At 32.7% G+C, this 22,671-nt stretch overlaps 1 protein-coding gene across 1 annotated transcript; it reads right to left on the reverse strand.

The window, feature by feature from the left end:
* Positions 1-358: 358 nt before the first annotated feature.
* LOC131597275 (DNA cross-link repair protein SNM1-like) lies at positions 359-14,213 on the reverse strand. Its single transcript, XM_058869982.1, has 11 exons — positions 13,956-14,213; positions 13,707-13,895; positions 13,301-13,453; positions 12,543-12,944; positions 3,629-3,692; positions 2,445-2,662; positions 2,235-2,348; positions 1,833-1,938; positions 1,409-1,620; positions 962-1,065; positions 359-682 (listed from the first exon to the last, which is right to left on the reverse strand). Exons 1-11 carry the CDS (start codon positions 14,211-14,213, stop codon positions 538-540), a joined length of 1,965 nt encoding a protein of 654 aa, XP_058725965.1. The 3' UTR covers positions 359-537.
* Positions 14,214-22,671: the final 8,458 nt, after the last annotated feature.

Here is a 22,671-nt window from a genome sequence, read left to right on the forward strand (position 1 = left end):
AAGAATGTAGGAAGCTGCAGATTTGAAGTACAAAAGCGACATTAAATAATACAGGCTATAAAGGTTGTTTAAAAAGCTGAGTATTATTATTTGCAACCAAATGTTAATGATCTCAAACAATAACAACTCTATTGAAGTCTATTAGTAATAAGACCAACAGGTTGCCGTGCAGCAAGAACTTTGACAAGCTCCATCTTATTGCTGGAAAGAGCACTGGGTTAATTCAGGATCAACAGAGGAAGGGGTTGTAAACACTTCCCAACTTAGTATGTAGTAGACAGCAATCACTTAAAATTTTATGTCACGGACTAAAACATCCATAACTTCGCATGAAAATAAGCAAGATAAGCTCCACTGCTAAAATATATATTTTCTTCTCTTTTCACATTTCAACCTTTTGGCAAAGCAGCAAACTCAAGTTTACCTCTGAAAAGTGATTGGCATAAAAAGTTACTGCTGCTCCTATTGCTCAAGCAACTTACTGACTCTCAAACACAGATGTTACAAGGGTAGACTGAACCCCTTTTAGTGTACAAATCAAGTTGACAGGAGAGAAACCATTGCGTCCGCAGATTCTGGTCCATCGTTATTCACACTTGGTATAATGTTATTGGGAGATACAAAATTTACAAACTCTTTGAGTTCTGTAAAGCTGGAATGCTCGCTGTAAGGAACTTCATATCTAAAAAAGAAAACTCTGGTTGGTTAATAGTTACACAAACTTAAGCAACGCAAGCAAACTGCTTTTCCGACTATCTTTTTGCGCCTATAGACTAGTTCAGTGAATATGAATCAAAATGCACCGTTGAGGTCAGGGGTTTGGTATAACAAGCTCTATTGAACCAAAAGAAGAGAGGGAGCAATGCATGCAGCAGGTATATGATTCAAGAATTCAACCGTAACATAAGTATATAATCATAAACCTAAAAGATTTTATTGATTAAGGAAAATAAAGCATCACCTTATAATAGTACCCTGCTGCCACCTTCTTCCAGGAGACTTCTTTTTACCTTTGCCAAATGTCCAACCAGTAGGAGAAAAAGCAACTATAAGACTGAACCGACTCTGAATAAAGAAAATACATCTGATAATTAGAAATGTGAAATTCATAGTTAAACGATACATAATTCAGTACTAAAGATCCAATGCGAAAGCTGTAAAACTGATTAGCAAGTGGACCAAGTAGCAGCCATGGATTCTTTATCAGACACCAAGCATTTTGTCATGGAATGGTTATCAGACAAAAGATCAGACTGAAGTAGTAAAGAATATTAGTATCTGTAGCTATAGATGTGTTGTACATAAAGACGTGCATACTTTAAGATATGTTCCTTGTCAACATTGAAAAACACCATAGAGCTAGCATATAATGGTTTTGATAGAGAAACAGGCAGCAGCATGCACTCACCGCATATTGACTTGATATATGCTTCAATCTTTTGAAGCTTGCGAGTGTCCACATAGGGGCAACATGAATATTGCTTTCATGCTCATTTGAAGTAAACCACTGCATATCCTCCTCAGTAAATTCTAGACATTGTAAAAGGCGTAATTTTGCTGCAGTCACATAAACCTTTTTGCGAAGCGAACGAGTAACCTCCAAGAATAGCCTTTCTTTTCCTATAAAAACATAATAAAACACAAGGTGTGGTAATTTTTTTCTCATTAGTCTCCCTGTAGTTGGGTAAAGGGCAATATTATCATAAAAGCAACTGCCCAAATACTTAAAAACTATAAAACTACAGCATATTCAAACAAATATTAAAGGGAAAAGACAAACATTGTTAAGTATAATCATAAATAGCCAGAAAGAGAGATGACTTGAGCTCTACCAATTGTATAGCTGCCAATCAGAAAAAGAGTCTTGGGATTAAAAGCTTCTGCTTGGATAGCGTCAATAACAAATTGTATTACAGCCTCTTGTTTTGGAAAATCATACTACAATGAAACATATTACAAATCTTCAACATATTTTGCCACTAAAACATAAGAAAATAGTTGGAACTGTAAGAGAACCCAAGGCCTCTGAGAAACCGTTGATTCAAGAAAACTTGTCAGGTCAGAAATTGAAAATCAATTCACTTTTACACTGTCTCAAGTAGACGGAGTATAATGTCTTGACAAGTTAACTATTATGTCATGAACATGAACAAAATGAAGTTAAGTTCCAAAGCAAAAACTTAATAAGTCCTGTCATTTGAAAGAAATCATTCATTATTCACATATGGACTCACTTGCGGATTGCAGTATGTGGTATCAAGAATTACAGTATTAATAGGACGTATCTGCAGGAAAGGGTTGTTTGCCATTTCTTCACAATAACGAAAATCACCTGTGTGAAGTACCACCTAAGTAAAAAGAAAACTAGCTAGTAAGTTCTATCAAAACAATGGGTAGCTAGCAAACAATAATTAAGTTCATTAGGAAGTCAGTCCAAGCCACACCTGACCATTCGGAGGTTGAAAGAGTATTATTACGGAACCTGGACAGTGGTTGGCATCCAAGCAAGTCACGCCAATACCAGCTATTTCAACCTTTTGGTTTAAAGGCAAAATATGTAATTTATCATACGGAATCCCTATGTTCATATTTACAAGTCTAGCTGTAACAGAGGAGTAATAGATCTTTCCATGATTGAACGACTTGGTGAGACCTTGATAATCTGCATTCACAAATGAGAACCAACAGCCAAAGACCAAATTGGAAGTCTGATTGTAATAATCTGCTCATAAGGAGCTAAACACCTGAAAATTTTTATTTTTTTTATTTGTAGTTTTAAGTTGAGTCTCCAATGAGTTCATCATGTAACCTAAAACACAAATTTTTTTGTAAGGGAACGGGCATCAAAACACCCAAAAGTAATTTAGAAAAGAGACAATCCACACTTTCATACAACATACTTCCTCTATTCTTTATTCTAAGCAAGTTTTTATTTTCTAGATTCATTAAATAAATTATGTATATAGACTATAGACAGACTAAATACATCAATTATTCAATCTAAAAAGTTAAAATTTACTTATAATAAAGAATAAAGGGAGTATATATTTATGCTTTTTTATGTCAGACACACAGCACTATCTCTCACTCTTGTGACTGTCTTTCGCGCAGAACAGAGAACACATAGCACACCACTTGTCAAAAACTATTTTGTTACCAAAATGTCGATGATGCATAAGCTTGATCCATCAATATGTAACTGTGAATATACAATCTCAAGAGTGATTGAATAAACTAATCATATGACCAAAGTTGAGTACTATGAAAAGAAAACATACAAAATCAAAAAATTTAGTAAACTGGCATGTGTTCATGGAGATCTGTGTCAAAGTTATTTAGAGCTTACAGTCTGTGACTATTAAATACTAGTATAGGTAAGTTCTTAATTCTTAAAAGCCAAAACTTCAAATCTAAACTCTAATTAAAATTCAACCAAAACAACACTTGAATTAATTAGAATTCAGAGGATAACCAAATTGAGAAAGTTCATGTATCTAAAAGAAGGATCTATAAATTAATATAAATATTACATACAGAAAAACACATTTGTTGCATGAAATCAGTAACTGGACCAAGAATTTCTAAATGGTAAAGATTGAATGTCTAATACATGCAGAAAATGACTTACGGTCCATGTGGAAGTGTGTAAGAAACCAGTGGGAACAATCTCCTCTTAAGTATTTGAAAGCGTCCTACATAAATTAGAAGTGTTACTCAGACACTCAGATCCATATCAAAAAAAGATATGGCAAAAATCGTGATGAAATACCATAAGTTTCTTAATATCTGTAGTGTACTAGCTATCTACAGATGAATTCTGTAACACCCGTATAATTTTAATATTAATTTAATTGGAATATTGAATTAATAATTAGAATTATAAAGATTTTGTGAAAATAATGAATAAATAATGGTTTATGGTATTTGGGCCATATGAGTAAATAGTAAAAGGGGGAGGGTGATTTTATAATCCTTTTACTAAATTATTATTATTTTCATAAAACAATTGGAATTGGGAAGAAAGAAGGAACGTGCAAGAACAGAGGGTTGAGAACACGAAGAACGTGAAGGAGAACTGTAGAGGGAGAGATCAAGGATCAAGAACAATTGTCTAAGGTAAGGGGAGACTCTCCATTTAATCTCTATTATCGTGTTATAGGTAATAGTATAGATTGGTAGTATTGTTTTGATCAATGGTTTCCATGTTCTGTGTTGTGTTCATCTTTTGGATTGAAATTTTGGACTGATAAATCCCTAATAACTGAGTAGATCTAGAGTATGATGAACGAAATTGATTATTGGATCATATACTGTAGTTTCTGGGTGAATTCGTATGCTGTTATGAGATGAATTTTCTGGTTTTTAGACCCAAATCGCAGACTGTGCAGGTGGATTCGCGAGGAAGACGAATGGGTAAGTTGCAGGTTTCTGTGAACTGCTGCCAATTTGCGTATGATACGCGTACGGTACGCGTATGGGGGGTGTGGTACGCGTATGGTATGCTCCCCATGGTGCATCAGAATGTGCCCTTCTGCTGGTACGCGTATGATACGCGTATGATGTTGTTTTGTGTGGGAATATGGTTCTGTCCATACGCGTATGATACGCGTATGGTGTGTATGTTTTGTCTGAAATTGTGCTTCTGCCCGTACGCGTATGATACGCGTATGGTGTGTGTGTTTTGTGAAATTCTGACTCTGCTGGTACGCGTATGGTACGCGTATGGTCAGCGTGACTTGCAGAGTTTTGCTGTTTTGTGATTTTTAAGAATTCAATGATGAGTAACTCTTAAAATGCTGATCTGTTTGGAATGAGGTCTGATTTATGACGATTAAGATGAGATAAATCGTATGATTGATTGATATATGAATTTATTTGAATGATGCAATTGTACATATATTTGGGCATACTTGATGATGATGATGTATGATGTTGTATGAGTAAAGATGATGCTACTCATAGTGAGATGATGATGTTGGTATGTTATATATATATGTGTTTGCATGCATTCATAATCATGGTTGAGGGCTGTATCCTAAAGATGAGAGGATGCAGTGAAGGGCAAGATTCCCATTGTGTGGAATCTGTGCTGGCAGGGCCGTATCTGGATGATGATAGATCGGTCGGTGGATGATGTCCACTGGTGATGTTTGGTACCACATGCATAGTGTCAGTTTCATACATGTGCATGATTTGTTTATAACATGATGGTGTATGTTTTAAGATGACTTGTCTGTTTATCCGTGGATGTGTGAATGATGATTTGTCTGAATATGAAACAGTTGGTGAATGATATCACTATGATATGTTATTATTTATGATGCAATAACATTAGTTAACTGTGATGAGACTCACCCTTACTTGTTGTCATTTTCAGATTGAGGATAGCGGCGCGACTTGGTGAGGATTAGCTCATAAGTCGGTTTTTAGTATTGTGTCGGTGTCATGCTCTGGTAGATGTAACAATGGGAACGCGTTGTTTTTAGAGTTCGATTATAACTCTATTTGTTTTGTTGTTAAAGTCTGATATATTAATGATGGATGTTGACTTGATGATTTTAATTCCGCTGTGTAGACATGGTTTGTTTATTGAGTTATAATTACAGATGTTTTCAGTGAATGCATGACATGTACCGAACGTGTGTATTATTTATTAATTTATGTAATTGTGATGCCTCTCTACATGTTTACTCTGATCAATAATTGTTTAATTGCCGCGGGTTATTAGAGGGGTGTTACAATAGTGGTATCAGAGCATAGTCGGTCGTTGTGACCAGAGTCTTAGTGTCAGTGTCAGTCTTTCCGTGTATGCGACTAATACGAATTATTTGTCGATACTTTTGTTCTGACTGGATTGTTTGTGTTAAGTAGAACAATGGCTGGAAGAGGAGGAAGAAACGATGATGCTATCGCTGAGGCTCTGGGCATGATTGCTGGTGTGTTGGGAGGGAATGCCAATGGAGCTGCGATTGGTGCTGACAGGCAGCTGAACAGTTTTCAGAGGAACAATCCTCCATTGTTCAAGGGCACGCATAATCCTGAAGGTGCTCAGAAATGGCTTAAGGAGATCAAGAGGATTTTCAGAGTCATTGACTGTGCTGAGGATCTCAAGGTGAGGTATGGTACTCATATGTTATCTGAGGAGGCTGATGACTGGTGGATGTCAACCAGAGCTGAGCTGGATGCTGGTGGTACAGCAATTACCTGGACTGTATTCAAGAGGGAATTTTTGAGAAGGTACTTTCCTGAAGATGTCAGGGGAAGAAAGGAAGTTGAATTTCTGGCACTGGTGCAAGGCAATATGTCAGTACCGGAGTATGCGGCCAAGTTTGTGGAACTGGCAAGGTACTATGTGCACTACAATGATGATGAAGCCAGTGAGTTCTCGAAATGTGTCAAATTTGAGAATGGTCTTCGTGATGAGATCAAGCAGGGTATCAGGTACCAGAGAATCCAGAGGTTTGTTGATCTGGTAGATTGTAGCAGGATTTTCGAGGAAGATAACATCAAGCTGAGGTCATCCCATTCTCGCGAGTTGGTTGACAGAAAAGGGAAGAAACATATGGATAGAGGTAAGCCATATGGTAGAGGTAAACCTGCTGATTGGAAGAAACCCAGTGGGGGAGATTCCAGTGCTCGTATCAGATGTTACAATTGTGGTGAGATGGGACATCGTAGGAATGAGTGCAAGCTTGATCAGAAGAAGTGTTACAAGTGTGACCAAGTGGGTCATATTGCTGCTGACTGCAAGAAGAGGGTTGTGACTTGTTACAACTGCGGTGAAGAGGGTCACATCAGTCCTGATTGTCCTAAGCCAAAGAAGAACCAATCGGGAGGAAAGGTTTTTGCTTTGACCGGGTCAGAGACTACTCCAGAGGACAGGTTGATTAAAGGTACGTGTTTCATTCATGGCACACCTTTGGTTGCAATTATTGATACTGGAGCAACTCACTCTTTTATTTCTTTGGATTGCGCTATGAGGTTAAATCTTGAGATATCTAACATAAATGGAAGTATGGTTATTGACACTCCTGCGTCGGGTTCAGTAACTACTTCGTTTGCATGCTTGAATTGTCCGGTTGATATTTTTGGTAGAGAATTCGGGATGGACTTAGTGTGCCTTCCGTTGAAACAACTCGATGTAATCCTGGGAATGAACTGGTTGGAATTCAACCGTGTTCATATCAACTGTTTTGCGAAGACGGTAATTTTTCCTGAAGAGGTTAGTTCAGATGGTCTGGAAATGACAGCTAGACAGGTGAATGAGGCTATCGGAGATGGTGCAACAGTGTTTATGTTGTTTGCATTGATGAATGTGAAGGAGAAAGTGGCGAGTAGCGAATTTCCTGTTGTGTGTGAGTTCCCAGAAGTTTTTCCAGAAGAAGTGAATGAATTACCACCGGAAAGAGAAGTGGAGTTTTCTATTGATTTGGTTCCGGGAACTAGTCCAGTGTCGATGGCGCCGTATCGTATGTCGCCGTCTGAATTGGCTGAACTGAAGAAGCAGTTAGAGGAATTGCTTGAGAAGAAATTTATTCGTCCTAGTGTTTCGCCGTGGGGTGCGCCTGTGTTGTTGGTAAAGAAGAAAGAGGGTTCAATGAGGCTGTGTGTAGATTACAGACAATTGAACAAGGTTACTATCAAGAATCGATATCCATTGCCGAGGATTGATGATTTGATGGATCAGTTGGTTGGGGCATGTGTATTTAGTAAAATTGATCTGAGGTCTGGGTATCATCAGATTCGTGTGAAAGACGACGATATTCAGAAGACTGCCTTTAGAACGAGGTATGGACATTATGAGTATTCTGTAATGCCGTTTGGAGTTACTAATGCACCTGGTGTTTTTATGGAATATATGAACAGGATTTTTCATCCGTATCTCGACAAGTTTGTGGTGGTATTTATAGATGATATCCTGATATATTCTAAAAGTGAGAAAGAACATGCGGAACATCTCAGAACTGTGTTGGAGCTGTTGAAAGAGAAGCAACTTTTTGCCAAACTGTCGAAGTGTGAATTCTGGTTGGAAGAAGTCAGTTTTCTTGGACATGTGATTTCTAGGAATGGTATTGCTGTTGATCCTACAAAGATAGAAGTTGTGTCTCAATGGGAAGCTCCGAAGTCAGTGTCAGAGATTCGTAGTTTTCTTGGTCTTGCAGGTTACTACAGAAAATTCATTGAAGGGTTTTCAAAGTTAGCATTACCGTTAACTAAACTAACCAGGAAGGGACAAGCTTTTATTTGGGATGCAAAGTGTGAGGAAGGATTCCAAGAGCTGAAGAGGAGATTGACTAGTGCTCCTATTTTGATTTTGCCGAATCCGACAGAATCATTTGTGGTTTATTGTGATGCATCACTGATGGGTTTAGGTGGTGTATTGATGCAGAATCAACAAGTGGTCGCTTATGCGTCGAGACAACTCAAAGTGCATGAAAGGAATTATCCGACTCATGATTTAGAGTTGGCAGCTGTGGTTTTTGTGTTGAAGTTGTGGCGACACTATTTGTATGGTTCGAGATTTGAGGTGTTCAGTGATCATAAGAGCCTGAAGTATCTCTTTGATCAGAAAGAGTTGAACATGAGGCAGAGAAGGTGGTTAGAATTTCTGAAGGATTATGATTTTGGTTTGAATTACCATCCGGGTAAGGCAAACGTGGTTGCTGATGCTTTGAGTAGGAAGACCTTGCATATGTCTATGCTAATGGTGAAGGAATTGGATTTGATTGAACAATTCAGAGACTTGAGTTTAGTGTGTGAATGTACTCCTGTTAGTGTCAAATTGGGTATGCTGAAGCTGACTAGTGGTATTCTTGAAGAAATCAAAGAAGGTCAGAAGTTGATGTGGAATTGATTGATAAGTTGACTTTGGTTAATCAAGGCAAGAGTAGTGAATTCAGAGTCGACGAGAATAGTATACTGAGGTTTGGTGACCGAGTTTGTGTTCCTGATATTGATGAACTCCGAAAGCGTATTTTGGAAGAAGGACACCGTAGTGGATTGAGCATTCATCCTGGTGCTACCAAGATGTACCACGACTTGAAAAAGTTGTTTTGGTGGCCGGGAATGAAGAAGGAAATTGCTGAGTTTGTGTATTCTTGTTTGACTTGCCAGAAGTCAAAGATTGAGCATCAGAAACCGTCTGGGTTGATGCAACCGATGTTTATTCCTGAGTGGAAGTGGGATAGCATCTCAATGGATTTTGTGTCGGGTTTGCCGAGAACTGTCAGAAATTGTGAAGCTATCTGGGTCGTGGTAGACAGGTTGACGAAGTCTGCACATTTTATACCAGTGAGAATGGATTATCCGATGGAGAAGCTGGCTCAATTGTATATTGAGAAGATAGTGAGTCTGCATGGTATTCCTTCAAGTATCGTGTCAGACAGAGATCCGCGGTTTACGTCTAAGTTCTGGGAAGGTTTGCAGAAAGCTTTGGGTACTAAGCTAAGATTGAGTTCTGCTTATCATCCGCAGACTGATGGACAGACTGAGAGGACAATTCAGTCATTAGAGGATTTGTTGCGGGCTTGTGTGTTGGAAAAAGGAGGTACTTGGGATAGTTATCTGCCTTTGATTGAGTTTACCTACAACAACAGTTATCATTCGAGTATCGGTATGGCTCCGTTTGAGGCTTTGTATGGTAGGAGGTGTAGGACGCCGTTGTGTTGGTACGAATATGGTGAGAGTGCTGTGATTGGTCCAGAAATTGTACAACAGACTACAGAGAAGATTAAAATGATTCAGGAGAAGATGAAGGCTTCTCAGAGTCGTCAGAAGAGTTATCATGACAAAAGGAGGAAAACACTTGAGTTTCAAGAGGGAGATCATGTGTTTATGAGAGTTACTCCTATGACGGGAATTGGTCGAGCATTGAAGTCAAAGAAGTTGACTCCGCGTTTTATTGGACCATTCCAAATTTCTGAAAGGGTGGGAGAAGTGGCTTATCGTATCGCTTTACTGCCGATGCTTGCAAATTTACATGATGTATTTCATGTGTCTCAGTTGAGGAAATACATTTCGAATCCGTCCCATGTGATCCAAGTAGATGATGTACAGGTGAAAGATAACTTGACGGTTGAGACTTTACCTGTGAGGATTGAAGATAGAAGACTGAAGCAATTGCGAGGCAAGGAAATAGCCTTGGTCAGAGTAGCTTGGGGAGGACCAGCTGAAGGCAATGTTACCTGGGAACTAGAGAGTCAGATGAAGGACTCTTATCCAGAACTTTTTACCTGAGGTATGTTTTCGAGGACGAAAACTCTTTTAGTGGGGGAGAGTTGTAACACCCGTATAATTTTAATATTAATTTAATTGGAATAGTGAATTAATAATTAGAATTATAAAGATTTTGTGAAAATAATGAATAAATAATGGTTTATGGTATTTGGGCCATATGAGTAAATAGTAAAAGGGGGAGGGTGATTTTATAATCCTTTTACTAAATTATTATTATTTTCATAAAACAATTGGAATTGGGAAGAAAGAAGGAATGTGCAAGAACAGAGGGTTGAGAACACGAAGAACGTGAAGGAGAACTGTAGAGGGAGAGATCAAGGATCAAGAACAATTGTCTAAGGTAAGGGGAGACTCTCCATTTAATCTCTATTATCGTGTTATAGGTAATAGTATAGATTGGTAGTATTGTTTTGATCAATGGTTTCCATGTTCTGTGTTGTGTTCATCTTTTGGATTGAAATTTTGGACTGATAAATCCCTAATAACTGAGTAGATCTAGAGTATGATGAACGAAATTGATTATTGGATCATATACTGTAGTTTCTGGGTGAATTCGTATGCTGTTATGAGATGAATTTTCTGGTTTTTAGATCCAAATCGCAGACTGTGCAGGTGGATTCGCGAGGAAGACGAATGGGTAAGTTGCAGGTTTCTGTGAACTGCTGCCCATTTGCGTATGATACGCGTACGGTACGCGTATGGGGGGTGTGGTACGCGTAAGGTATGCTCCCCATGGTGCATCAGAATGTGCCCTTCTGCTGGTACGCGTATGATACGCGTATGATGTTGTTTTGTGTGGGAATATGGTTCTGTCCATACGCGTATGATACGTGTATGGTGTGTATGTTTTGTCTGAAATTGTGCTTCTGCCCGTACGCGTATGATACGCGTATGGTGTGTGTGTTTTGTGAAATTCTGACTCTGCTGGTACGCGTATGGTCAGCGTGACTTGCAGAGTTTTGCTGTTTTATGATTTTTAAGAATTCAATGATGAGTAACTCTTAAAATGCTGATCTGTTTGGAATGAGGTCTGATTTATGACGATTAAGATGAGATAAATCGTATGAATGATTGATATATGAATTTATTTGAATGATGCAATTGTACATATATTTGGGCATACTTGATGATGATGATGTATGATGTTGTATGAGTAAAGATGATGCTACTCATAATGAGATGATGATGTTGGTATGTTATATATATGTGTTTGCATGCATTCATAATCATGGTTGAGGGCTGTATCCTAAAGATGAGAGGATGCAGTGAAGGGCAAGATTCCCATTGTGTGGAATCTGTGCTGGCAGGGCCGTATCTGGATGATGATAGATCGGTCGGTGGATGATGTCCACTGGTGATGTTTGGTACCACATGCATAGTGTCAGTTTCATACATGTGCATGATTTGTTTATAACATGATGGTGTATGTTTTAAGATGACTTGTCTGTTTATCCGTGGATGTGTGAATGATGATTTGTCTGAATATGAAACAGTTGGTGAATGATATCACTATGATATGTTATTATTTATGATGCAATAACATTGGTTAACTGTGATGAGACTCACCCTTACTTGTTGTCATTTTCAGATTGAGGATAGCGGCGCGACTTGGTGAGGATTAGCTCATAAGTCGGTTTTTAGTATTGTGTCGGTGTCATGCTCTGGTAGATGTAACACTGGGAACGCGTTGTTTTTAGAGTTCGATTATAACTCTATTTGTTTTGTTGTTAAAGTCTGATATATTAATGATGGATGTTGACTTGATGATTTTAATTCCGCTGTGTAGACATGGTTTGTTTATTGAGTTATAGTTACAGATGTTTTCAGTGAATGCATGACATGTACCGAACGTGTGTATTATTTATTAATTTATGTAATTGTGATGCCTCTCTACATGTTTACTCTGATCAATAATTGTTTAATTGCCGCGGGTTATTAGAGGGGTGTTACAAATTCATTGTATACACATTTCTTCTATCTTCTATTTTTTTTCCCTAGTTCAGCATGTCAATTTAAAACATGATTGAGAGGTATGCTCAGCTTGAATTATCATCCAAGGGGCCAGTAATCATTTTCTTGATTGAATGTGATAAACTAATTACCATGCACCGCACATAAAAACCCATTTTTCCTGAGCAATAGTGCATCAGAATACGACATGAATGTAAAGTGAAAAAAAGTTTATTTTCAGACCAGTTAGAAAAAGCCTTCTTTCTAGCTATAAATTATCCACAATGTCCTAGAGGAATGCATCAAAGGAGAGTACACAAATCATATAAACATGTATAAAATAGAATATTACTTACCACACGGAAAGGTGTTCCTTGTATGGTACACCATTTAGGAACATCACGAGTCTTTGTACTTATTGACATATTTTTTGCTTTGCGCTTACGACCAGAAACTGAGCCACTGTTTTTCACTTCAGGTTGTTCTACAGGAGGGGCAGAAACTTTCTTCTCATTGGTAGCAAATCCCGGAAAATATTGAGTGATCAATTTGTTTGCCACTGGTTTAACAGTACCGTCTACTTTTCGTTCAGATTTATCATGTTGCGATCTGACATTCTGATTTCTAATCCTTCTGGGCTCTATCCCAGAATTCTCATTATTTTCATTTGAAGGGGCCATTCCTCTTCTAAGTTCTGACAAGGCATGCACAATCTTTTTTCTGGGACCAAGTGCAGATATACCCATGTTTAAGAGATCCTACAGATATCAAAGGAAAGTAGGGAGGAAAAACTCCAATAACATAATTTTTAAACCTTTTGCAACAAAGCAAAGCAAAGCAAAAAGGCAGGTACTTCATTCAAACAACAACATATTTGTACTTTTAATTTACGCTACGCTTTGACATTTAGATGTAAAAACCCAAACCAAATGCAATTTTAATTTCTAATAGCATAAATGTTAATAAGTACTATTCTTCAGATTGTCACTCTAAGGCCTAATTGCAAAATGATTACGTGGTCCAAGAAAGTTGAATATGGTTATGTTTGTGTGGCAAAACATATGAGCCTAAATATGATGGTATGAGCTGAAGTAATGAACAAACATACACTCACCTCTTCAGTCAGCCATTGCAAGGTATCCCAATCAACTTCTTCCCTAACAAAAACTTCTTCATATTTAGCTAACCCAAGACCACGTATCCAATCAACAACAGGCGAGTCTTTCATCCCAAATTGAGCACCCACCTCATCACTAGGAAGAGCATCCTGCATAAATTACCAAGATTTTGACAGCATTATCTTATAATCAATAACCAAATTCTACCCATTCCATTCTTCAATTCTTCAACTTTGTCATTATATTTTGAATGATAAACTAGAGTGGCGAAAAACTAGCAATTGCAAACCTAAAAACCTAACAAGCTAAAACACTAAAGTTCCACTAAAATTTGAAATTGAAGCACAATTTAACTGCATAGTAATTGTTAATTGATAAAAAAAATAGAAAAAGCTATCTTACATCTTCTCTGGTATTATCAAGACATTGATTGGTATGAAGATTCCGCTCTTCCTCCGTTAAATTAGAAATATCATCACCACATAGAGGACAATCAACAGAACCATCAAATTCATCGCGCAAACTCCCCTTTGAACTCGACTCTCCATAACCAAACACGTTAGTTCTCGACACCACCAGCTTTGACTCTAACTAATTATTCGAATAAGCACGTTTACTATCCTTCTTCAGCTCCGACGCAGAAGAACAAACACCTTGAACTGTGGCATCAGAATCTAAGGTGGAAGAAATGAAATCCAAGCTACAGTTACCGATATCATAACTGTCACTGTGATTGTGAATGGGAGAGAAAGGGGGAATATTCTCTTTGCCAGGAAACGGTGTCGTTTTGGTTTTGGGTTTTTTGGATGGTCGTTGATTGTTGGAAAGGGAAAGAGGTTGAGTAAGAGGAAGTTCGAAATCGTCATTGTCGTCGTCGTCGGAGAAGTGAGTGTGATCCAAATTCGCCATGGTTGTAAAGCTTGGTTGTTCTGTAAGATCTTGAACAAGATGTGGATAATGGAAATAAGAATATAATAATAGCGCCTTTTTGAAAAAACGATTGGAGGGAAAGTGAATTTTTGTTTATTTTGAATCTCCCTCTATTTGCTACATGGGCCAGTAGACAAGCCACAAGCCCATTCCAGTTATTGGCCCAATAAAAAAATATTTTTATTAATTAATAACTAGTCTTTACAATATTTTGTATTATTACAAATTGATTTAGTTGAATCTTTTATAGTTGAATGAAAGTTAGTCGAATAAAAATATATTGAATATGAGATGGGTGAGTTTTATCAAGGTTAGATTATTATGGGAGTGTAAGAAATGGTTAAATGAAATTTAACAATGTAGTGTTTCTCATATGATCCACATTTATAATGTTACTAACTTAAATGATTATCTTGACGAGAGTTTGAAGTAAATAAACAAATAGCATGTGATTGTATATGGAAAGGATTATGTTACTAGATGAGTATAAATGGGTCAAACATGGGTATCAAGTACACCAAATAATATGAACAACCACATATTACTCGCAAAATAGTTTATCAATTTTGAATTTAGGTCACGGTTTTTTGGTGGGTATGAGTAGTTTTATATATAAATATCACATGTACAAATTATAAAAACACCCAATCAATCAAATAAGTCTGTTTTCGGTAATTTATTCTTTATCTTTCTATTTTATGTATACTTAGGTAATTTTTACACGAGTTAATGAACTTATAACTGAGAGGCGTAGTTTATTGTTTTACGTGATTGTTTGAAATGCATAAGTGACATAGATGAGAGCTATTAGTCGATCATTCAGCTAACTTTCAAGTTCGGTAATAAACTTGACACATATAGTGAACACTATGGCTAACATCACTAAAAAATTGTGTAATTAGATCATTATTATATTTGACCTATGCATTTGTGTTATAGTAAAAAATTTCCCAACACGGAACAACCAACGGTTTTGGCATCGAATAGGCCAGTCTCTTATAGGCCTAATGATCCACTATAAAAACTAGGAAGGTCAAATTTAGTGGATCATCCTAGTTACTTTAGTAATACTTTGGTTTACCTTGCAAAATAATCAGTGGTGATAATAACCATGTCCTTCATCGCACAACATGTTGTTATGGAGATACTTACCATCACGTATTAGGTATCTCAACAACTTCTTAATATTATTACATTGAAGGTTTAATGCGAGGTTTGAGATATAAGAGAGATGGATATCAAATGAGTTAATTTGGAAATAATTATATCACTACTATCATTCAAGGAATCCAAAGGAACCAATGTCTGGCAAACATTAAACGTCAAAATCATTTGGTGTTTGTTATGACAACACACTCTCATGTTTAGTATAATGATATACAAGAAGTGTATTATATTTCTCTGAAATTCGTAGCCTAATACTTTTTCCCACAATTGAAATTGGAGGATAGCCATTGGAAAATGATGTGTAATTTAGGATAATCTTCAATTTAGATAAATCATACGGTTAGGATGTCTCCTGTTGCGGTAAAACAAATTGATATGTCATAATTTTCTCCCTATGACGAAACACAATAGGCAAGCAACATATTTTATGATATAGGAAAAAGGTTGTTTCCTAAGTAGCAGGAATATAAAGAAAAATTATTTGGTTACCACTTGGATCAACAAAACCAACACCATGTATATATGGATCATATTTACGGGTTTTAGACACAACAAGTTAAAATTTATCAAGAATGGTTATTTGAACAGGTGATTGTCTCCTTAATTCAAAAGACTATTACGTTCCAATAAATCTACCATCCCTAATGGGTGAATGTCTCTTTATTTGAGAAGAATGTTGTGCAATTTAACTTGCTCATATATCCTTTAAGTATCCTCGACAGAGTTGTTGATTTTAATCCCCGACAAGTGGCTACTTTTTAGGAGCTTGTATGTTATCCTTTCAAAATAGAAGACTTGGTTAGATAAGAAATTAAGACCCGTTTTTGAGACCCATTCCAGGTGGAATACTAGTGAAAGCTTGTTATCATTTATTGTTCTCTCTAGTGTCATTTATGAGTCCATGGGAGTTGGTATTAATTTGTTTCTTTATTATTTAATTAAAAAATATGCACGAGTTTGTTACTAGTTTATTTAAGAAGTGAAATATTTATTAATTTTCTAAAACTATTTTTGGAAAATTAATTTTAATTAAAAATCAGTGATTTTTTCACTCCTTTTCACTTAACCGCCACGAACACTACAACGACTCCAAGCGCTGTCACACAGTAAATTTCTCACTGGATCTGTTTTTGTTTCACTCTCTCTTTCTACTCATTCCTCTCTGCGACTTCCCGATCCATAACTGACAAACAATATTCCAATCCGATGGCGGCAGATGAGGCGTGGTGTGTGGTCACTGGAGGCCTCGCCGATTTGGGACCCACCATTGAACTCGAATCCTCTGAACAATTAGGCCTTCTCGGACAAGCTCTACACTCCGGTCGTGCTCAATACGTCTCCGTCGATCATCACAACAAGGCTCAACTCTTGAAAGGTATCTTCAAAACAATTTTCTACATAGATTACATAGATTGATTGATAATTATCATTGTTAATTTGTTTTTAATCTATGCAGCGTTTGAAGGAGTTGAATCTGTGTTTCATATGGCTGCTCCGAACTCTTCTAGTAATAAATACATAAAATCAAAATTAATAAATACTCCGTATATTTATAATTGTTATTAATTTAAAAATAATTTATAAATCAAATATAGTTTACATAAATAATAGTTTACCAAATATAACTTATATTTTGAGACAAATAAGTAGTATAATAAATATAATTTTGACATATGTTATTAAATTAGATAATAATATAATACTTCAATTAGATGTCTTTATTTCGTTTCCAATAAATAAAAATTATAATAATTAACGAATTGAAAATATGTTTAACACAAATATGTGATGGAGATAGAAACTAAATTGAAAATTGATGTGTCTAATGTGTCCACTTTCATTCATAACTATTGTATTTAATATTTATTGTATTTATTATTTGAATGTTTCCAATTTTTAATTATTCTGTTTAATGGTAAAGAATGTTGACGGTAAATTTTAAAATTTTTTTTTTTTAATTGGAAAATATATGGAGCATTTAATTAAAAAAAATATTACCCAACAAAACAATATTGCATTAATTTGATAAAAAAAAATCTGAAACGTTTAGAAATATAGATTATTATTTATAACAAATAGTGAAAAATGATGTTTCAAATTTGGTAATATAACACTAAAACAATTGTAACTTATATATTGTGTTTCTTTTTAAAAAAATTGTATTAAATCATTATTATTGAATTAGAAACTAAATCATATTATGCAAATCAATTAGTATATGATGTTTGTACATAGACTTTATTACTAAAATAAATATTTTTAGTCATTTACTAAAAAAAACCTTTATAAGTATTTGTATATGAGAAAAGAACATGAGACTATTATGATAGAAACATACATAATTTTTTTATGAAAAATATAAATTTATCATTCTTTTTATATTTTTACAATTATATATTATCAATTTAGTTAATTAATACACATAATATAAAGTTTTATCACCGTGTTAGTAAGTTTTAAGTATTATAATAATTTTAAGTATTATAATAATATATTAATTTTAAGTATTATAATAATAATATATTAAATGTAAAAACTTTTAAGTATTTAACGGGAGCTGTCATACATTTTAGGTTTAGAAAAATAAGTTAATATCTCAAATAGGTTTAACAAATTTTTCTCTAACTATATTTAATTTCTTAATTAAAATTATATTTTTTAACTTATAAAATTATATTTTTTTATATTATAATAATATACATTAAATGTAGAAATTTTTAAGCATTTGACCGGAACTCTCATACATTTTAGGTTTAGAAAAATGAGCTAATATCTCAAATAGGTTTAATAAATGTTAGTCTCTAACTATATTTAATTTCTTAATTAAAATTATATTTTTTTTAACTTATAAAATTATATATTTTTTAACTTATAAATTATATTTTTTATATTATAACTAGACGTACACCCATGCGATGCACGGTTAATTCTATAAAAAATAATGATAAATGATTAGTGAGGATTTATGTATCCGTGGTTGGTTTTGTAACAGTTAAATATAGTTGGTTTTTTATTGGTTTGATTTAACAATAGTTATTAATTAGTTATTAATTAGTTAATGAATTAAATTTTAATTAGTAGTTGATGCAATATGTGAACTACTTTATTTTTTTGGATTTTTTTATTTAATAAAAATGCATAAATTAATGTCTTATTTTTTTAAGTAAAGTGAAGTTCTATAGCACATATTATATTTTTATTGGTAAATATTTTTATTATTAATTAATTTAATACTATTAATTATTAAATAACATATTAAAACAAAACGTATTTCTTTTCATTCATCCTCTCTCACAAGTCACAACAACTTTTCTCACAATTAATTACTAAAAAATAATAAAAAATTAGCAAACAATAAAAATAAATAAAAAAGCCAAATCCCAAATTATAAGAGTCATCTATATAAATATTTTAGTATATTAAATAATTTAAAATAGATAAAATGGGGAAGAAGAAAAAAGAACCGTCGTCTATGAATAGTTTTAGATATCTTGTATTTTATATAATATTTGCAATTGTAAAAACAATGTAAGAAAAATTATGATAACAAAACAACAAATAAATAATTTAAAATAAATCAAATGAGAAGGAAGAAAGAAGAACAATGAAAAAACAAAACAAAAAAGCTTAGCATATTATTATCATAAAAGTTATAAAAATTGTGTCAGAATGAAGAGATTTTATAGTTAAAATTGTGGAGGTTGGTTAATGCAAAAATAAAGTAAGTAAATGGTGAGTGGGTTGGGGGTAATAGAAACGTGAGTGTGGGTGAGGGAGTTGGGGATTGTATGAATGTGAGTGTGGGTGAGTGGGTTTATTACTTTATTATATGAGCATTTTTTTATTTTTTAATTAATATTAGTTAATTGAATTAGATTTGATTAGTTAATGAATCAATTAAAATATTTAATAGAACTTTGAGGCTAATTAATTTATTATTTATTATAAATATTAGTATAAGGATCCACATTTTGTTGATTTAAGTCTTTTAGAATGTAAGGTCAATGTAATGATATTTTTTATGTTAATAATTATTATAAAGCTAAATACAACATGTTTTAATTATTATATAAGTTTTTTAGTCAAGCATAATATGATTTGGATTTGGGAAGTTGGGTTCGCGTAATGAAATTTCTATAGTTAATTTAATTGATATTTATTTAGTGGAAGTATGAGGATATACATATTGTTAATATTATTTTAATAATTTAATTAACATTTATTTAGTAGAAGTATTTTTATGTTATTAATTATTATAAAGCTAAATAAAAAGTGTTTTAATTATTATTTAAGTGTTTTATAATATTTAGTATAGGGTCATGCTAATGAGTGCCCCAGGGGCACTGGTTAAGCATTCCAAATTAATAAAATATTCTAGATTCAATGCATTGAATACACCTAATCTTATTTAAAAAAGTTAATTATTTATATTTTCAATGCATTTAATACATATATTTTATGTAAAAACATATCTTTTTAATTTATTAAACAATGTTCAACTTACCTTTTTAATCTCTTAACCAGTGTCCCTGGGGCACTCGTTAACATTACGCTTTAGTATATTATAAATTTAATAGGATTTTTATTGTTAGTTTCAATTTAATATTATTATAATTAATGATTAATAATAAAAGGTGTTTTAATTATTATTTAAGTGTTTATCAGAAATGGGTTAGTGGAGTTGGTAGGTTAATATTTAGTATATTATTAATATTAATTTAATAGGATTTTTATTGTTAGTTTCAATTTAATATTATTATAATTATTAATTAATTAATTAATAGTTAAATTAGTTTTGGAGGTAATTAGTATGATAATAAGTGATAGGATTATAATTTAGTATGATAATATACATTAAATGTAGAAATTTTTAATGGGCGCGTTTTAATTAATGGGAAAATAAGTGATAGGATTATAATTTAGTATGATAATATACATTAAATGTAGAAATTTTTAGGGCGCGTTTTATTTGCTAAAAAACGAGGTACTGGACATAACAACTTTTTTTGTACTCTGTTTGATGCAGAAACTAATTATGGTACTGGACAAAAAATATGGCAAGGTACTGGACAAAACCATAGTTTCTTGCCCCCCACTAAATCATGGGACAACTTTTTGTCCCAAACACTAATTATCAACAAAAATATCAAAAAATTAATTTTTATTCTTTCTTATTATTTAATATTTTAATTCATAAATATAATATGTTATATGTTATATATCAAAAAAATGTTATAATAAAAATTATACTATTTTTATTCGGTTCATTGACATATCAAATAAAGTAGAGAAAAAAATCTCAATTAATTATTTTTCTTCTCTTCTAATTATTTAATATTTTGATTAGAAAATATTAATAAAAAAAATTATATAAGAAATTATATTATTTTGTCTGCTACATAAACATATTAAACAAAGTAGAGTAAAAAAGTTATTTCTTCATCTTTTTTCCTCCTTATTATTTAATATTTTCATTCATAAATATTATATTTTATATATCAATAAATAATATTATATTAGAAATTATATTATTTTGTCTGATGCATAGACATATCAAGCAAAATCGAGAAAATAGTTGTCCAGTCTAGTAACCATCCAACACAGTACAATACAAAAAGTTATTTTGTACTGTTCTGTCCAGTACTTCATATTTTGCAAATCAAACTTACCCTTAAGCATTTACATTTTAGGTTTGGGAAAATGGGCTAATATCTCAAATATTGTGTTTATTAATTAAAATCTTACAATTAAATAATATATTAATTTAATTTTAAAATCTTCCAATTATTGTGTTTAATCGTAAAAGATGTTGATAGTAAATTTACATTTAATTAGAAAGAGTATTATCCAACAAAAAATAAATATTTTATGCTTTATTACTAAAATAAATATTTTAGTCATTTACTAAAGTTTTATTTAAGTTTTTCTTTTTAAAATTTAGTAATACATTAACTATAATTAAAACTACTATTAAAATATAATAAATTATATTAAAATTTTAATTTATTAAAAAATGTTAGTTTTTTCTATGATAAAATTATCATTTATACTAAAAAGTGTTATAAATATTTGTATATGATAAAAGAACATGACACAATTATGATAGAAACATACATAAATTTATTATGAAAAATAGAAAATTGTCATTCTTTTTACATTTTTACAATTATATATTATCATTTTATTTAATTAGTACACATAATATAAAGTTTTATCACCGCATCAAAAATAAGTTTTGACTCTATATAAAAATGTAAAAAATAAAATACATTAATTATAATAATACATTAAACATAGAAATTTTTAAGCATTTGACGCGAGTTGTCATACATTTTACGTTTAAAAAATGAGCTAATATCTTAAATAGGTTTAATAAATTTTATTCTCTAACTATGTTTAATTTCTTAATTAAAATAATATTTTTTTAAACTTATAAATAATATTTTTTATATTATAATAATATGCATTAAATGTAGAAACTTTTAAGCATTTGACGGGAGCTGTCATGCATTTTATATTTGGGAAAATGGGCTAATATCTTAAATAGGTTTAAATTTTTTTTAGAATTAACTCATTTGGATTCAACTGTGATTTCTTAACTCATCTTAATTGACGGGTAGATGTGAAAGTATCTATGAGATACAGTTATTGACAGATCATTTTGACGGGAGCTGTCATACATTTTAGGTTTGAAAAAATGAGCTAATATCTCAAATAGGTTTATTAAATTTTATTCTCTAACTATGTCTAATTTCTTAATTAAAATTATATTTTTTTAAACTTATAAATTATATTTTTTTTATATTATAATAATATGCATTAAATGTATAAACTTTCAAACATTTGACGGGAGTTGTCATACATTTTATATTTGGGAAAATAGGCTAATATCTTAAATAGGTTTAAATGTTTTTTTAGAATTAATTTATTTGGATTCAAATGGGGTTTCTTAACTCATCTGAATTGACGGGTAGATACTTTGCATTGACGGGTAGATGCGAAAGTATCTATGAGATACAATTATTGACAGATCATTTTGACGTGAGCTGTCATACATTTTAGGTTTGAAAAAATGAGCTAATATCTCAAATAGGTTTAATAAATTTTATTCTCTAACTACGTCTAATTTTTTAATTAAATTTTTTTTTAAACTTATAAATTATATTTGTTATATTATAATAATATGCATTAAATGTAGAAACTTTTAAGCATTTGATGGGAGCTGTCATACCTTTTATATTTGGGAAAATGAGCTAATATCTTAATTAGG

Source organism: Vicia villosa, linkage group LG4, assembly GCF_029867415.1.
Source record: "Vicia villosa cultivar HV-30 ecotype Madison, WI linkage group LG4, Vvil1.0, whole genome shotgun sequence".
Lineage (NCBI taxonomy): Eukaryota > Viridiplantae > Streptophyta > Magnoliopsida > Fabales > Fabaceae > Vicia > Vicia villosa.

Excerpts from the sequence above, each read along its gene's own strand:
- LOC131597275 (XM_058869982.1), bottom strand. The coding sequence starts at position 14,213 with ATGGCGAATTTGGATCACACTCACTTCTCCGACGACGACGACAATGAC. Across the intron at positions 13,896-13,955 it reads CTGATGCCACAGTTCAAGGT|TTAGAGTCAAAGCTGGTGGT; the intron begins GTTTGTTCTTCT and ends TCGAATAATTAG. Across the intron at positions 13,454-13,706 it reads TTGATAATACCAGAGAAGAT|GATGCTCTTCCTAGTGATGA; the intron begins GTAAGATAGCTT and ends TAATTTATGCAG.